We start from the raw sequence: 19,035 nt of genomic DNA, 5'->3' as shown, positions 1-19,035 counted from the left end.
ATAAAACTTTTGCTTTGCAAGTCCCACCTAAAAATACTTCACTCTTAAAATGTAAGTTCTAGAACTCTGGTTTTGAACTGCTGACTGTAAAACTGTTGTCTTTCCCCCATCTGTATTTCCCTCAGGTGTTCCAACACCGAGCTCGGAGATTCTGCGACACACCCTAAACATGCTGGTGCGAGAGAGGAAAATCTACCCAACACCTGAGGGCTACTTCATTGTCACTCCCCAGACCTACTTTATCACCCCCAACCTCATTCGATCCAACAGCAAGTGGTACCACCTGGACGACCGGCAGCAACAACAACAGCAGCAGCAGTGTACCTCCCCACAGTCGGGCACCATCACGCCCTCCACCCCGGGCTGCGTGAGGGAGAGGCCCAACCAGAAGAACCACGGGGACTCCTACAACACGTACCGCGATGATACACCCATCCCTCAAGCCCCCACTTACCAGAGGAAGTCTCCCAAGGAGCCTCGGGGAGACCCCCCCTCCTACCCTCAGCCCCCTCCGGCTCCCGTTCAGATGCCAACGTCACAGTTGCAAGATCCTCTGACGGACAAGAGCAAGAGTAATGCCCCCTTCCCCTACAAGACTGACACACTGACCAAAAAAAAGGAGGGCAGTGGTGGCGGCAGCAGTGCCGAGAAGCAGTCAAAGAAGTTTGGGCTGAAGCTGTTCAGGTTGAGCTTCAAGAAGGACAAGCTGAGGCAGCTGGCCACGTTCTCGGCCCAGTTCCCCCCCGAGGAATGGCCCCTCCGCGATGAAGACGCGCCCGCCATCACCATCCCCCGCACTGTGGAGATGGAGATCATCCGGCGGATCAACCCGGACCTGACGGTGGAGAATGTGGCACGCCACACGGCCGTGATGAAAAGGCTGGAGGAGGAGCGTGCCCAGAGGAGAAAAACAGGCAGCTCGGCTGAGCACAGTGCACGCAGCCGGAGGAGTCGTGGTCACCGTCGGGTGCCGCACGGCAAGTCCCGTTCACACAGCAAGACGCGCGCCTCCCGGGGCGACCCTTCCGAGAGTTCCAACCTGGACATGGCCATGGTGGACAGGGATTACAGCCGCTTCTTCAGCCACTCACTGGTGCGCTCCCCGCGTGAGGCCATGTACACCTTGGAGCGCAAAAGAAGTGGTGGGACTTACATAGTCCACAGCAACCCCAACATCACAGAGTCCCACTTCCCCATCACCCCAGAGTGGGACGTGTCCGGGGAGTTGGCGAAAAGGAGGACAGAGATGCCTTTCCCCGAGCCCTCGCGCGGGACTTCCAGCGGGAGAGTGCACCGAAGCCACAGTCACACTCAAGAAGGAAGGAAGTCGCGCGACGAGCTGCCCGACCAGGCTAAGGAAAGGTCCCGCTCCATGGATAACGCTTTGAGCCCTTTGGACGGAAAGGGCTCCTCCTCTTTGGGGATGTCAGAGGACTATGAGCGGAGTCCCGACGAACGGAGTCGTTACTACACAGACGATGGGACTTTGCGGGCCTCCCAGAAGTCGTCCCACTACTCAAGGATCATGTTCTCGGCTGCTAAGTTCAATTCTGAAATGTGTGTGCCTGATGTGGGGAAGGGGAGCTTAGGGAAGGGGAGCTTAGGGAAGGGGAGCTTAGGGAAGGGGAGCTTAGGGAAGGGAAGCTTAGGGAAGGGGAGCTTAGGGAAGGGGAGCTTAGGGAAGGGGAGCTTGGACGAGTCTAGGATCCGAAGCCCACTGGAAAGGAATAAGAGTAGAGACAGCTTGCCGGCCTACAGTGATCTGAAGGGACTCTCGCCCAAGCCCTCGGCGGACGACTACTTCCAGTGCAATACGTCAAACGAAACAATCCTTACCGCCCCTTCACCTCTGTCAAAAGCAGACCACAACACGTTAACCTCGTCTGAGGGAATCCGGAAGGGCACTCCAGCCGATCGCCACACCCCTCACCTTACCTCTCCCCTCACGATGGAATACAAAGAGGACTCTTTGGCAAAGGGGCAAAACGGCTCAAACCGATCAACACCAAGCCAGACCCCCGAGCCCATGCCTAACGGACGTTTGACACAACACCAACACAACGTAGACCCTGGAGGGGGAGGCGGTGGTGTCGGGGTAGACAAGAGGAAGGAGATCTTCAGCAAGGACACTTTGTTCAAGCCTCCACACAACACATTGACTGCAGGCTACGTGGAGGGCACCTACACCAAGTCGGGCACCCTGCGAAAGACCCCACACATCAAATCAGCCGAGGTCCTTGACAATCTAGAGGCCCAGCAGCCTTCGAATTCAGCAGCTTCCCCCGCTTCCGCCCTGGTCCCCCAGGGCTCCGAGCCAGTGGTCCCGTCAGCCTCCGAGGCCGCCTTTGACTACTACAATGTGTCGGATGATGACGAGGAGGTGGTGGTGGACACCTCACGGAAGGAGTTAGTGGTGGCAGAGGGCAAAGGGCACGGGGAGGGTGGGGGTGGAGTTGGAACCATGCAGTGGCTTCTGGAGCGGGAGAAGGAGCATGATCTGCAGCGCAAGTTTGAGACTAACCTCACGCTGCTCAGCCCCAAGGAGACAGAAAACAGTAGCAGCCAGAAGTCAGCGCATTCAGCACGTCTGGATAGCATGGACAGCAGCAGCGTGACTGTAGACAGTGGATTCAACTCCCCAAGGTAAGCTGAACCTAGTCTGTCCACTACAGCAACCAGAGGGTTATGACAAAAGAATACACATAGAAAGTGGATATCATCACAATCTGTAAAATGTAAACACAACTGGAGACAACTTTTGGAGGTATGTTTTGTACACTCCACTATGTATTTATTTGCACAGTGACACTAAATATTTTAATTTGGCTCTTTACACCAGCATTTTGGATTTGAGATCAAATATTTTATATGTGGCGACAGTACAAAATGTCACCTTTATTTGAGGGTATTTTCATGCCTGTTTTACTGTTTAGATAATGAATGCACTTTATGTATCTAGTCCCTCCGTTTAAAGGTGTCATTTGGACAAATTCATTTATATTCATTTTTGTCAAAAGTTTAGTATTTGGTCCCATATTCATAGCATGCAATGACTACATTAAGCTTGCAATTCTACAAACGTATTGGATGCATATGCAGTTTGTTGATCTCAAATCCAAAATGCTGGAGGATAGAGACAAATTAAAAGTTTTAGCATCACTGTCCAAATAAATACGTATGTTTTTGGCACAACATTGTTACGGTATCTTACAAAAAAATATTTATTTAACCTTTAAGGAAAGTCGGTTAAGAACAAATTATTATTTACAATGATGGCCTATCTAGCAAAACAGTGTAGGAGCAGTTTCTAACTAACTGTAGAGAACTATCTTCGCTAACTGCGGGGCAAAACATTTCACTTACTTACAGTTAGCCAGGTAGGGTACCGCTATTTTCTAGCAAATGTAATGCTGCCTCCCAAAGGGATAAGGTGGCCCCACTAAGGTTTTATTTTGATGTTTGTGATGTGTCCGCTTTCCAAGTGTATTAGCATTAGTAGAACAGACATTACAATTCCAAGCAATGTACACAGTAGTAGCATGCCAGTGGCTTGGCCATCCTATCCATGCATCATGTTACCACACACACTTGCTTAGAGCAGCTGTCTTTAGAATGGTATTAAAGTGATACTTCGAGATTTTGCCAATGAGGCCCTTTCTGTACTTCCCTGGAGTCAGATAAACTCATGGATACCATGTTTATGTCTGTAAGTCCAGTATGAAGTAAGCTAACTAGCGTTAGCACAATGACTGGAGGTCTATAGGTATCTTGCTAGCACACAGAGATGTAAAAATTAAGATTTTCTTTGTCACTGGCTTACACACAATACACCATAATGTCAAAGTGGAATTGTTTTTTGACATTTTGACAAATTAGTAAAAAATAAAAAAAAAAGCGGAAATGTCTTGAGTCAATAAGTATTCAACCCCTTTGGTATGGCAAGTCTAAATAAGTTCAGGAGTAAAAATTTGCTTAACAAGTCACAAAATAAGTTGTATGAATTTTGAATGACTACCTCATCTACAGTATGTACCCCACACATACAATTATCTGTAAGGTCCCTGTTTTTTTGAAGGACGCATAAAATGGCTTAGTAGTGTTTCTTACTTTGTCATAAACCCCAAAACTTCAGTTGCAAGGATGTTTAGATTTTTTTTTTGCTATTGTTGTCAACCTTGTGAACACGAACTAATCGTAATTAAGCCGGACCTATTAGTTGCGGTGAAAATGCTAATTAGCAGTACAAATGCTAACTAGCAGTGTTGATCAGCATTTTAAAACGTATGTTTTACTCTTGTTGATTTTTATTCCTTTGCTTCTATTGGCATGTAATTGACATTTAGTGGTAGTTGCATTTCCGTCTGCAACTACCACTAAATGTCAATTACATACCAATAGAAGCAAAGGAATAAAAATCTGTCTAAATGTAACGAGTACTTTTGGGTATCAGGGAAAATGTATGGACTAACCAAAAGAAAATAATGTATTTTTGTAATAATGTAAATAATGTTAAGAAAATAATGTACTTTTGTACATTATTTTATTTAGGAATGTAGTAAAGTAAAAGTTGACAAAAATCTAAATGGTAAAGTGCAGATACCCCAAAAAACATCTTTATTAAACATTGTTTATGAAAATGTATAACACTCCAAAATATACCGTAACCCTAAAGATCTTTATTTATTAAATGCATTTAAGTATACCGTAACCCTAAAGATCTTTATTTATTAAATGCATTTAAGTTTTATTAGTAGGACTTTAAAGTATTTTTACTTAAGTACTTCACACCACTACTGTATGGTGCCCTGGAAATGTATTGTAGTTGAGTAGCCAGCCTAGGCTACTGCTCAAATGTTGCCGTAATAGACCCTTTGTATGGTGTTTTGTTACAGGTTTCGTTTTTTGGTTATTCATTGTCAAGCTTTAAAACCGAAGCCAGACTGCAACATTTTAGTAGGCTATGATGTGGCTTGTGTCTGTGCACTTTTCCTCCACTGCACTCTATAAATGGGAAACGCTTACAGTTTACATTTACATTTAAGTCATTTAGCAGACGCTCTTATCCAGAGCGACTTACAAAATGGTGCATTCACCTTATGATATCCAGTGGAACAACCACTTTACAATAGTGCATCTAAATCTTTTAAGGGGGGGGGGGGGGGGTTAGAAGGATTACTTTATCCTATCCTAGGTATTCCTTAAAGAGGTGGGGTTTCAGGTGTCTCCGGAAGGTGGTGATTGACTCCGCTGTCCTGGCGTCGTGAGGGAGCTTGTTCCACCATTGGGGTGCCAGAGCAGCGAACAGTTTTGACTGGGCTGAGCGGGAACTGTGCTTCCTCAGAGGTAGGGGGGCCAGCAGGCCAGTGGTGGATGAACGCAGTGCCCTTGTTTGGGTGTAGGGCCTGATCAGAGCCTGAAGGTATGGAGGTGCCGTTCCCTTCACAGCTCCGTAGGCAATCACCATGGTCTTGTAGCGGATGCGAGCTTCAACTGGAAGCCAGTGGAGAGAGCGGAGGAGCGGGGTGACGTGAGAGAACTTGGGAAGGTTGAACACCAGACGGGCTGCGGCGTTCTGGATGAGTTGTAGGGGTTTAATGGCACAGGCAGGGAGCCCAGCCAACAGCGAGTTGCAGTAATCCAGACGGGAGATGACAAGTGCCTGGATTAGGACCTGCGCCGCTTCCTGTGTGAGGCAGGGTCGTACTCTGCGAATGTTGTAGAGCATGAACCTACAGGATCGGGTCACCGCCTTGATGTTAGTGGAGAACGACAGGGTGTTGTCCAGGATCACGCCAAGGTTCTTAGCACTCTGGGAGGAGGACACAAGGGAGTTGTCAACCGTGATGGCGAGATCATGGAACGGGCAGTCCTTCCCCGGGAGGAAGAGCAGCTCCGTCTTGCCGAGGTTCAGCTTGAGCTGGTGATCCGTCATCCACACTGATATGTCTGACAGACATGCAGAGATGCGATTCGCCGCCTGGTTATCAGAAGGGGGAAAGGAGAAGATTAATTGTGTGTCGTCTGCGTAGCAATGATAGGAGAGACCATGTGAGGATATGACAGAGCCAAGTGACTTGGTGTATAGCGAGAATAGGAGAGGGCCTAGAACAGAGCCCTGGGGGACACCAGTGGTGAGAGCGCATGGTGCGGAGACAGATTCTCGCCACGCCACCTGGTAGGAGCGACCTGTCAGGTAGGACGCAATCCAAGCGTGGGCCGCGCCGGAGATGCCCAACTCGGAGAGGGTGGAGAGGAGGATCTGATGGTTCACAGTATCAAAGGCAGCAGATAGGTCTAGAAGGATGAGAGCAGAGGAGAGAGAGTTAGCTTTAGCAGTGCGGAGAGCCTCCGTGACACAGAGAAGAGCAGTCTCAGTTGAATGCCCAGTCTTGAAACCTGACTGATTAGGATCAAGAAGGTCATTCTGAGAGAGATAGCAGGAGAGCTGGCCAAGGACGGCACGTTCAAGAGTTTTGGAGAGAAAAGAAAGAAGGGATACTGGTCTGTAGTTGTTGACATCGGAGGGATCGAGTGTAGGTTTTTTCAGAAGGGGTGCAACTCTCGCTCTCTTGAAGACGGAAGGGACGTAGCCAGCGGTCAAGGATGAGTTGATGAGCGAGGTGAGGAAGGGGAGAAGGTCTCCAGAAATGGTCTGGAGAAGAGAGGAGGGGATAGGGTCAAGTGGGCAGGTTGTTGGGCGGCCGGCCGTCACAAGACGCGAGATTTCATCTGGAGAGAGAGGGGAGAAAGAGGTCAAAGCACAGGGTAGGGCAGTGTGAGCAGGACCAGCGGTGTCGTTTGACTTAGCAAACGAGGATCGGATATCGTCAACCTTCTTTTCAAAATGGTTGACGAAGTCATCCGCAGAGAGGGAGGAGGGGGGGGGGAGGGGGAGGAGGATTCAGGAGGGAGGAGAAGGTAGCAAAGAGCTTCCTAGGGTTAGAGGCAGATGCTTGGAATTTAGAGTGGTAGAAAGTGGCTTTAGCAGCAGAGACAGAAGAGGAGAATGTAGAGAGGAGTGAGTGAAAGGATGCCAGGTCCGCAGGGAGGCGAGTTTTCCTCCATTTCCGCTCGGCTGCCCGGAGCCTTGTTCTGTGAGCTCGTAGTGAGTCGTCGAGCCACGGAGCAGGAGGGGAGGACCGAGCCGGCCTGGAGGATAGGGGACAGAGAAAATCAAAGGATGCAGAAAGGGAGGAGAGGAGGGTTGAGGAGGCAGAATCAGGAGATAGGTTGGAGAAGGTTTGAGCAGAGGGAAGAGATGATAGGATGGAAGAGGAGAGAGTAGCGGGAGAGAGAGAGCGAAGGTTGGGACGGCGCAATACCATCCGAGTAGGGGCAGAGTGAGAAGTGTTGGATGAGAGCAAGAGGGAAAAGGATACAAGGTAGTGGTCGGAGATTTGGAGGGGAGTTGCAATGAGATTAGTGGAAGAACAGCATCTAGTAAAGATGAGGTCAAGCGTATTGCCTGCCTTGTGAGTAGGGGGGGAAGGTGAGAGGGTGAGGTCAAAAGAGGAGAGGAGTGGAAAGAAGGAGGCAGAGAGGAATGAGTCAAAGGTAGACGTGGGGAGGTTAAAGTCACCCAGAACTGTGAGAGGTGAGCCATCCTCAGGAAAGGAACTTATCAAGGCGTCAAGCTCATTGATGAACTCTCCAAGGGAACCTGGAGGGCGATAAATGATAAGGATGTTAAGCTTGAAAGGGCTGGTAACTGTGACAGCATGGAATTCAAATGAGGAGATAGACAGATGGGTCAGGGGAGAAAGAGAGAATGTCCACTTGGGAGAGATGAGGATTCCAGTGCCACCACCCCGCTGGCTCGATGCTCTAGGGGTATGCGAGAACACGTGGGCAGACGAAGAGAGAGCAGTAGGAGTAGCAGTGTTATCTGTGGTAATCCATGTTTCCGTCAGCGCCAGGAAGTCTAGGGACTGGAGGGTAGCATAGGTTGAGATGAACTCAGCCTTGTTGGCTGCAGACCGGCAGTTCCAGAGGCTGCCGGAGACCTGGAACTCCACGTGGGTCGTGCGCGCTGGGACCACCAGGTTAGAGTGGCAGCGGCCACGCGGTGTGAAGCGTTTGTATGGCCTGTGCAGAGAGGAGAGAACAGGGATAGACAGACAGTTGAAGTCGGAAATGTACATACATAGCCAAATACATTTAAATTCAGTTTTTCACAATTCCTGACATTTAATCCTAATAAAAATTCCCTGTTTTAGGTCAGTTAAGATCACCACTTTATTTTAAGATTGTGAAATCAGAATAATAATAGAGTGAATGATTTATTTCAACTTTTATTTCTTTCATCACATTCCCAGTTGGTCAGAAGTTTACATGCACTCAATTAGTATTTGGTAGCATTGCCTTTAAATTGTTGAACTTCGGTCAAACATTTCGGGTAGCCTTCCACAAGCTTCCCACCATAAGTTGGGTGAATTTTGGCCCATTCCTCCTGACACAGCTGGTGTAACTGAGTCAGGTTTGTAGGCCTCCTTGCTCGCACATGCTTTTTCAGTTCTGCCCACAAATGTTCTAAGGGATTGAGGTCAGGGATGTGTGATGGCCACTCCAATACCTTGACTTTGTTGTCCTTAAGCCATTTTGCCACAACTTTGGAAGTATGCTTGGGGTCATTGTCCATTTGGAAGACCCATTTGCGACCAAGCTTTAACTTCGTGACTGATGTCCACATAATTTTCCTCCCTCATGATGCCATCTATTTTGTGAAGTGGACCAGTCTCTCCTGCAGCAAAGCACCCCCACAACATGATGCTGCCACCCCCGTGCTTCACGGTTGGGATGGTGTTCTTTGGCTTGCAAGCCTCCTCCTTTTTCCTCCAAAAATAATGGTCATTATGGCCAAACAGTTCAATTTTTGTTTCCTCAGACCAGAGGACATTTCCTAAAAAAGTACGATCTTTGTCCCCATGTGCAGTTGCAAACTGTAGTCTGGCTTTTTTTATGACAGTTTTGGAGCAGTGGCATTTTCCTTGCTGAGCGGCCTGTCAGGTTATGTCGAGATAGGACTCATTTTACTGTGGATATAGATACTTTTGTACCAGTTTCCTCAAGCATCTTTACAAGGTCCTTTGCTGTTGATCTGGGATTGATTTGCACTTTTCGCACAAGTACGTTCATCTCTAGGAGACAGAACACGTCTCCTTCCTGAGCGGTATGACGGCTGCGTGGTCCGTTGGTGTTTATACTTGCGTACTATTGATTGTACAGATGAACGTGGTACCTTCAGGCGTTTGGGAATTCCTCCCAAGGATGAACCAGACTTGTGGAGGTCTACAATTTTTTTTCTGAGGTCTTGGCTGATTTCTTTTGATTTTCCCATGATGTCAAGCAAAAAGGCACTAAGTTTGAAGGTAGGCCTTGAAATACATCCACAGGTACACCTCCAATTGGCTCAAATTATGTCAATTAGCCCATCAGAAGCTTCTACAGCCATGACATCATTTTCTGGAATTTTCCAAGCTGTTTAAAGGCACAGTGAACTTAGTGTATGTGAACTTCAGACCCACTGGAATTGTGATACAGTGAATTATAAGTGAAATAATCTGTCTGTAAACAATTGTTGGAAAAATGACTTGTGTCATGTACAAAGTAGATGTCCTAACCAACTTGCCAAAACTATAGTTTGTTAAAAATACATTTGTGGAGTGGTTGAAAAATGACTTTTAATGAATCCAACCTAAGTGTATGTAAACTTCTGACTTCAACTGTAACCAGCACAATTTGGGAGCGTATCAGGTTGTAATTTCTGTTGACATAAACTGTTGACTCATCATACTTGCGTGTGTCCTAATTTATACTCACGTGTGCAACTTTTTGACAACACTTTCTGTAGTACAGCAATAGCGTAGTTTCTATAACATGCTTAAACTTTCGGTCCGGTAGAAGATTCAATCAGTGCCATTAAGGAGAACAATTGAGGATGCTGCAAATGTTTAGTGATGATATGATACAGCGCACTGGCTGGCTCGTGGGTGTCTGTGGGTCTGGGAGGAGGTGTGTGTGTGGGTCTGGGAGGAGAAGTGTGTGGCAATGCACTGCCTTTGGGGCACAGCACGTTGGCTGTGCATGCTTCACAGCAAAATGAATTGACAACCCAAATCATTGCCCAGGCCAGATAGAAATGTGTCACAGGCCGGATCCGGCCCGTGGGCCTTGTGTTTGACACATGGGGTTTGGGAAAGCCAAATTACAATTTTACACATTACCTTGAAAGAAGTCTTTGGACAAGGAGAGACTGCAATCTATGCTTTGGTTTATTTAAACTAGCCTTTGCCACCAACCGCTAATATTATTCTAACCAAAACACAATGTCCCCAAGTTTGTATGGTGTAAATTGCATGCCCAAATCCTCCCAAAGTAACTTTCAACTAAGTCATAGAGCTACACAATCCAATTTTTGGTTTGAAAATGAAAAGCTGTTGGTGGCAGTGGCTAGTTTGCTTCCCACTATTGCAAGTCTCTGTTGTCCCCATCCTCTAATTCTCTTTCTCTCCTCTCCTTCTCTTTACTGCACGGACGTGTCTCCCTCTTACTGTCGTGGCAGGACACGTGAAAGCCTGGCTTCCAACACGTCGAGCATCATGGAGAGCAATAGACGACAGAATCCAGCATTGAGTCCGGGCCACATGGGCACCACCAGCAACGGTCCGCCGTTCAGCTTTCGCGCCATTCCTGAACCCCCCCGTACCGCACAGCCTGAGAAACTGCAGAAGTCTTCAACCTGCCTGGCGTCCATCACCAGCGTCTGACCTGACATACAGACAGACAGACATCAAGGCCTGAGATGGAGGAGGTGGATTATTAAGGTTATGGTAGGGACTGTTGGGGGTAATGGGCGGGGGGGGTGGAGAAGGCAGAAGTTGGGTCTCGTTGTGCCCCCACCTTCTCCTCACCCATCCACACACACATGTCCACCCTCCCTCACCCAACCCCCAGAAAATCCAACTACTACTGGGACTGTTAACCACACAGGCATGGCTTCCAGAGACTGTTCCCACAGCTTCAAAAACTTCACTGCAAAAAACAAACAAACAAAATGACAACCGCGAAATAACAAAAACTATCCTGACCAGATTAATTTTGTCTCCCAATGCAAGAGAGCCGATCAGGAATTATCTTGATTTGGATTATATCGACTTTGATTTTTTTTTGTGAGGGACGGATTTCCAGATTCCTCATTGTTGGTATTAGAGAAATGTTGATACATTTAGGATTGGAGTCACATTTGGGAAAATCTATACTTTTACATGTTATTTCCCATCCTTGTCCAATGAAATGTTTTCTATCAAGAATTAGAAAAAATTTATCAGGAGAATTATCTTATTTGTATGTTGATGCACAGTATTAAAAATAATGAAGGAAGAGATAAGAGATGAGAAGGTGGAAAGGCAAAATGTCAGAGGTTCCGATTTGTGAAGCGCAAAGCAAAATAGGCTATTGTAGTTCTATCGATACAGTATAATTTATTCATAAGTACAATAATGTATACTCAAATCTTTTTTTTATATTTAAATTCCCAAAATGAAATCGTTAAAACAAATAATGACAATTTAGTAAGGGAAAACAGTTGTTTTACATTGTTAGTTGAATTATTAAGTTTCCATCCTGAAGCACTAATGTGCCTTTTCTGTGGTATTTATGACTACATTATTATTTTTTTTTTAAATCATTTCTTTATCCAACATATAATCTCAGGTCATAAGAATTTATTTTCTTGAACACACGCACACACACTCTGTCTGTAATCTTGTTGGAGGTGTGTGAGGAGTTGGCCTCGCTGATTAGTGGCTTGCTGAGTGTTGTAATTGGTTTGACAGGACTTTACTTTTATGTTTGTTTCAGATGTGTTTGCCTTTTCACAACATGTTTGCCAGAGTGTGCATAGATAGACCATAAAATAAATGGTTGCAGCGGGTGCAAATTGTAACTATATATCCCAGGGGTATAGGACAGACAAACACCTTGTTTCCCTTAACATGTTTATCACTATCATTGCCAGAGCCATCAAGGCATTTATACAACTTATGTCTGCGGTGTTTCCCCGAAATGAAGTGTTTTATGAAATTGACCAGCACCTAAATTGTCTTGCAAATTGCAAAATCTCTCCAAATATTAGAGCATGCGGACTAGTGATGGCTACCTTGCAAGAGAATAGTGAAGAGTTATTGCAGTCTTGCCTCTTGATTCACAATATTGTTTGGAAATTAGTTTTTCTTGTACAGGTCCTAAGATTTCTATATGAAACGCTCTATTCAATCCGTAACGCTGGATATCTGCTTTATAGCGCGATTGACAAATAAAGGCAATGGTTTGAAAGGACTTTACTTTATTGTAAATTGTCCTGAAACAAGTCCATGCATCAAAGCTACATTAGGGGTTAAGTTAATGACCTCCCACATGCAGAATTGCAATGTGCATTATTGAAGGAATTGATATATTTATGATGCCCATAAAACACAGTAAGTTTATCAATCTTGCATGATAGTGATCAATTAATGAATTACACATCCAATTGTACAATTGTATTCACTTTTACTTTGAAACTCTTTTTTTTAAGTTATCAACAGTCTCTTCCCAGTGGGCAAAAATGTTGGTTGAAATGTGATTAAAGTTATGTCATATAACCTGACTACAACCAGTTAAAGATACCTTTTTCATAACAACATCAAGATGCTTGCGAAAGACTGCATAACCGGAATACAACGAGGTAAAGGCATCTTTTTATGGTAGTTAAAAAATATATAAAAACATTATTTTACAGTCATTAGCTAATGACCTAACAAAATATGACCATGACATCACAAAATGTGAACCTGATGGCACTACAACCGGTTTTGCCCGCTGGGATGATTGTAAAGGCAAGAAGATTCCATTTTTGTCATGACACAAACAGTGGTGTTCATTATAAAACAAGTGACATATCAACATGCTCGTGAATGTCATATATCACAAAGGCTATGTCAATCACTAATCAATGTCTGGTAACTATAGGCCAATGGATGATCAGGATCACACTTGAGTAAAGATTCTGTGAAATCCTAGATTATTATCAAGTTAGTAACAGTGAGTCGGAGTGGAGACAAAGGGAAAGATTAAATAATGGATAATGTAGATTAATCAATATAAGCATAGATTTTGTTCGCAGCCTCCATACAAAACTAGCTTGCTATTCAAGCCAGTTGCTGAGGCCGTAGTTAGTTTTGTTTTCCTAACATGTCTTTAGCATGATATCTGCTATCAGAGATGGTGCGGGAATAATTTCTGGCCTTTTGGTAGCCTATTTGATTGACAGGAGTCTTCCTTAAGTGTATACTCATTTATTGATAGTCTTGCTCACCAAAGGTGGGATGCAACATTTAGAAAGTTATAGATAATGAGGGTTGTTTGTAAAAGTTGTTTCTAACTGCTTACAGATAAATGTTGTGAGGGGAGCAACAATCATCAGAAAATCCACAGTGTGTAAACGTTACCAACATAGTTTAGGATGATTAGCCCTGAAGGTCTAGTGGGCATCTTATCTAACTAAAACATTAAGGTGTAACTCCTGGTAACTTGTTTAAAGATATTTATTTCATGGCATATAAGCTATACTAGCCAAAGTTCATGAGAGAATTATACTGTATGTCCTTTTATTTAAATTATTTTTAAAGAAGGGAATGCAATGCCATGTTCAAAGTTAAACATTTAGCAATGAAAATACATTTACAATAGCCTATACTAGAGAACATCAACAAGTGATACTTTTTGATTGTTGAAAATCTTTGAAGTCAGTAAGAACCAGATCTGGGTTTAAATACATTTTGAAATCTCTCAAATACTTTGAGGTTTTGCGTTTGCCTGCCTGGTGTGCCAGGAGGGTGCCGTTTGCACTTTTGGGACTTTTGCAACAGGCAAACTCAATCAAGCACAACTAAGTTATTTGAAATTATTTTTAACCTAGGTTTGAAGAACCTGGACCTCATGATTATTGGGTTATTTCTTTCAGTGAATGTGTGCCTCGAGTGATTTGACTATAGCCGATTGACAAAGGTTCCGGGAAATGTTACTGTACTCCATTTTGGGGTAAGCTATGTTTTTGGCCAAGGCATATTAGAGAGCTACAGTCGTGGTCAAAAGTTTTGAGAATGACACAAATATTAATTTCCACAAAGTTTGCTGCTTCAGTGTCTTTAGATATTTTTGTCAGATGTTACTATGGAATACTGAAGTATAATTACAAGCATTTCATAAGTGTCAAAGGCTTTTATTGACAATTACATGAAGTTGATGCAAAGAGTCAATATTTGCAGTGTTGATCCTTCATTTTCAAGACCTCTGCAATCCACCCTGGCATGCTGTCAATTAACTTCTGGGCCACATCCTGACTGATGGCAGCCCATTCTTGCATAATCAATGCTTGGAGTTTGTCAGAATTTGTGGGTTTTTGTTTGTCCACCTGCCTCTTGAGGATTGACCACAAGTTCTCAATGGGATTAAGGTCTGGGGAGTTTCCTGGCCATGGACCCAAAATATCAATGTTTTGTTCCCCGAGCCACTTTTTTCATGCTGGAAAAGGCATTGTCCGTCACCAAACTGTTCCTGGATGGTTGGGAGAAGTTTCTCTCGGAGGATGTGTTGGTACCATTCTTTATTCATGGCTGTGTTATTAGGCAAAATTGTGAGTGAGCCCACTCCCTTGGCTGAGAAGCAACCCCACACATGAATGGTCTCAGGATGCTTTACTGTTGGCATGACACAGGACTGATGGTAGCGCTCACCTTGTCTTCTCCGGACAATCTTTTTTCCGGATGCCCCAAACAATCGGAAAGGGGATTCATCAGAGAAAATGACTTTACCCCAGTCCTCAGCAGTCCAATCCCTGTACCTTTTGGAGAATATCGGTCTGTCCCTGATGTTCTTCCTGGAGAGAAGTGGCTTCTTTGCTGCCCTTTTTGACACCAGGCCATCCTCTAAAAGTCTTCGCCTCACTGTGCGTGCAGATGCGCACTCACCTGCCTGCTGCCATTCCTGAGCAAGCTCTGTACTGGTGGTGCCCCAATCCCACAGGAGACGGTCCTGGCACTTACTGGACTTTCTTGGGCGCCCTGAAGCCTTCTTCACAACAATTGAACCGCTCTCCTTGAAGTTCTTGATGATCCGATAAATGGTTGATTTAGGTGCAATCTTACTGGCAGCAATATCCTTGCCTGTGAAGCCCTTTTTGTGCAAAGCAATGTTGACGGCACGTTTCCTTGCAGGTAACCATGGTTGACAGAGGAAGAACAATGATTCCAAGCACCACCCTCCTTTTGAAGCTTCCAGTCTGTTATTTGAACTCAATCAGCATGACAGAGTGATCTCCAGCCCTGTCCTCGTCAACACTCACACTTGTGTTAACAAGAGAATCACTGACATGATGTCAGCTGGTCCTTTTGTGGCAGGGCTGAAATGCAGTGGAAATGTTTTTGGGGATTCAGTTCATTTGCATGGCAAAGAGGGACTTTGCAATTAATTGCAATTCGTCTGATCACTCTTCATAACATTCTGGGGTATATGCAAATTGCCATCATACAAACTGAGGCAGCAGACTGAAAATTAATATTTGTGTCATTCTCAAAACTTTTGGCTACGACTGTATACTGTACGTCTGGCAAGTGAAGCTTATAAAGTACCTGCTAAAGGAAAGTCATGTAAGAAAGAGGATGACTGGATCCAGATTCCCACATTATTTTCACGTTGTAAGAAAAGGCTTAAGTTAAATTTAAACCACGTAGCACTTCAAAGCACATTTAAAGGCAACCCTCCTGGGAAATGTTTAAAATTGACCGACAACAACTCATTAGTGACGCATTACCAAATAGTTCACTGACGGCGCCGTGGGATTCATATAAAAAGTTAATTGTAATCAACCTTTACTTACTCAACAGTAGAGTTGAAGGTAGTAAGAGGGACAAAGGAGTTAGGTTACATGATAGGCTTTTTACATGAGAGCTCATTTACATGAGTAAGTTGGGAAATCAAATGCATTTAATTACACTGAAACCACTTACAACAGTAATTTTTTCATAGTTAGTGGACCATTTGTTAATCCAGCTATAATGTAGCTACTACATTTATTATGGTCAAACATTATTTTGAAGTGTGACCTAATCCTTCATCAGTGATAAATAAACAAGTTTAGTGCTCCTCTGCTTTACCGTCTCCATTTGTAGACCTGGACTTTTGTGCACTGTCACTGAACTATAACGTTTTAGTAGACAAAATAGGAACGCAACATTTCCTCCAATGAAAACATTATATGAAAAATATTGTTAACATCAACTACTTATTTTACTGTACAGACTAAACATCATACAATTACATTTTTATCTTTTTTTCCCCCTTGCATTGAAGTAAGCTGCCTTAATAAAAACACCTTGTGAATAATTGGCACAAACATTATACAACTGCAGAAGACATGGCAGTATGTATCTAAATGTGCATATTGGGTAGTGTGATGATTATGATGGGACAAAGAGGAATTCTGCTTTCAGACATTGCAGTGCTGGTCATCATCTACTGCACTTCTACTGTGATGTTTGTTTATTTGTTTATGAGGACACACAAGGTACAGGTTTTAATCTCCTCGCCAATGTTTCAGTACAAAGTAATGGACTTGTATCGAGTGACCCTATATAACGACATCAATATCGAACTTTGTAAAATACATTTCAATAAAACCTCCCACTACCGCGTATGGATTATTCATTCTCCGATCCAAAGTTATGCTTGCATTCAGTGCTTTGAATGCTTTTAGGGGCATATTCCCCACTGTTTCAACTGTGCAGCTATTGCTGCTCGAATTACAATAAAGAACAGGTGGGGTCCTGTGTCCATTGATTGGATAATGCTTGAAAAGTGTGTTGGTGCAGCCTGCTCTCATAGACTAGACGTAACATAGTAAATGGTAAATCCGAGACACTCAAATTAGTATGAAACAGTATGTTACCTTTGGTAGGGATACATAAGACAGAAGGTTACTTAAGGCAAAAATTAAAGGAGCATGGTTGGCTGGGGTGCGAATGCCTAACAACTCAAAGGTTGAGTGTTTGAATCTCATCATTGACAATTTTAGCTAATTAGAAATTTTGCAACTACTTTCTAGCTACTTTTCAACTACTGAGATTAAACGGTTAAGGTTAGGGAAGGGTTAGCTAACATGTTAACTCCTAACCTTAACCGTTTAACCTAACTCCTAACCCCTAGCCTAGCTAACATTAGCTAGGTAGCTAACGTTAAATAGGTGGCTAACATTAGCCACAACAAATTGGAATTCATAACATATTGTCCGAATTGCAATTTGTAACTTAACATACAAATTGTTATTCGTAACATATCATACGGAATTGGTGATGGACATCCACAAATATACCATACAAAACATAACATATCATTCTAAATATGAAATGCTCTGAGACCAGGTTTGTTGTTATAAAGCTGACATCTCCAACCTATGCAATTTATATAAAAACCAACTCATGAACTGGCATTCCTGATGGTTGACATAGCTTTATTGGGATGACATGGTATTTGTGTTGTTATAACCAGGGATGGGGTGAGTAATTGATTAATTCATTTTGAACTTGAAGATCTTGTCCCTGTCATTGACTTCCATTGTTTTTTGGTTAGCAGCAGCTAGTTAAAGAGATTGAACAGGATCTTAAAGATGCGTTATAAATGTTTTGTGCAATTTCAGTATGTAGTTTTGAAAGTAGCGTTCACAAGAGTAAGCGGGTCCACGAAAGGTGGGCACAATTATGTACAATGTTATCAACTTTGTATGATATGTTAAATCCTGCAACAACATGTTTTTATTACCAATTTGTAAGTGCTTAAATACATTTTACAGGATCTTAAGCACTTACAAATTCATAACATATTGTATGAATTGGAATTCGTAACATATCATACGAATTGCAGGATTTTTTTTTTACAGCCCATACACTATTACTAACCATGAAAAAAAGCACCAGACCATTATTCCTCCTCCACCAAACTTTACAGTTGGCACTATACATTGGGGCAGGTAGCGTTCTCCTGATCCGCCAAACCCAGATTCGTCCGTCGGACTGCCAGATGGGGAGGCGTGATTAATCACTACAGAGACTGCTCCAGAATCCAATGGTGGCGAGCTTTACACCACCCCAGCCGATGCTTGGCATTGCACATGGTGATCTTAGGCTTGTGTGCGGCTGCTCAGCTATGGAAACCCATTTTATGAAGCTCCCGACAAACAGATATTATATTTACATTTTAGTCATTTAGCAGACACTCTTATCCAGAGCGACTTACAGTAGTGAATGCATACATTTCAGTAGCTCAGTTGGTAGAGCATGGTGTTTGCAACACCAGGGTTGTGGGTTCGATTCCCACGGGGGGTCAGCACAGAAAAAAAATGTATGAAATGTATGCATTTACTACTGTAAGTTGCTCTGGATAAGAGCGTCTGCTAAATGACTAAAATGTAAGTGTAAATGTAAATAAAAAATGTTCCGTACTGGTCCCCCGTGAGAATTGAACCCACAACCCTGGTGTTGCAAACACCATGCTCTACCAACTGAGCCACACGGGACCAGTTGTGCTGACCTTGCTTCCAGAGGTAGTTTGGAACTCGCTTCAGCACTCGCGGTCCCATTCTGTGAACTTGTGTGGCCTACCACCTCGCGGCTGAGCCGTTGTTGCTCCTAAATCTTTCCACTTCACAATGACAGCACTTACAGTTGACTGGGGCAGCTCTAGCAGGGCAGAAATTTGACGAACTGACTTGTTGGAAAGGTGGCATCCATTGACGCTGTCACGTTGAAAGTCAGTGAGCTCTTCAGCTCTTCTTCGATTTTATACACCTGTTAGCAACGGGTGTGGCTGAAATAGCCGAATCCACTAATTTGAAGGGGTGTCCACATACTTTCATATATACTGTGTATGTTAAGAATTCCAATTCATAGAATGTTACAAAAAATAGAGGTAAGTCCTAGAATAGTACAGCTATGAAGTGAAGAT

The 19,035-nt window shown here is 43.9% G+C and overlaps 1 protein-coding gene across 2 annotated transcripts in view; it reads left to right on the top strand.

Moving 5' to 3' along the window:
- Positions 1-16,730, top strand: part of LOC106602720 (storkhead-box protein 2) — a 67,904-nt gene extending 51,174 nt beyond the window's left edge. For both annotated transcript variants that reach the window (XM_014195533.3, XM_014195534.3), the window contains exons 3-4: positions 126-2,643; positions 10,562-16,730. In XM_014195533.3, coding sequence (XP_014051008.1) covers positions 126-2,643; positions 10,562-10,766 — 2,723 coding nt within the window. In that variant the 3' untranslated portion in view covers positions 10,767-16,730. The remainder of the gene's footprint in view (positions 1-125; positions 2,644-10,561) is intronic.
- The last annotated feature ends 2,305 nt before the right edge of the window (positions 16,731-19,035 follow it).

Source organism: Salmo salar, chromosome 04 (assembly GCF_965601325.2).
Source record: "Salmo salar chromosome 04, fSalSal1, whole genome shotgun sequence".
Lineage (NCBI taxonomy): Eukaryota > Metazoa > Chordata > Actinopteri > Salmoniformes > Salmonidae > Salmo > Salmo salar.
The sequence above is the reverse complement of the archived record's forward strand: the minus strand, read 5'-3'. Positions and strand labels throughout refer to the sequence as shown.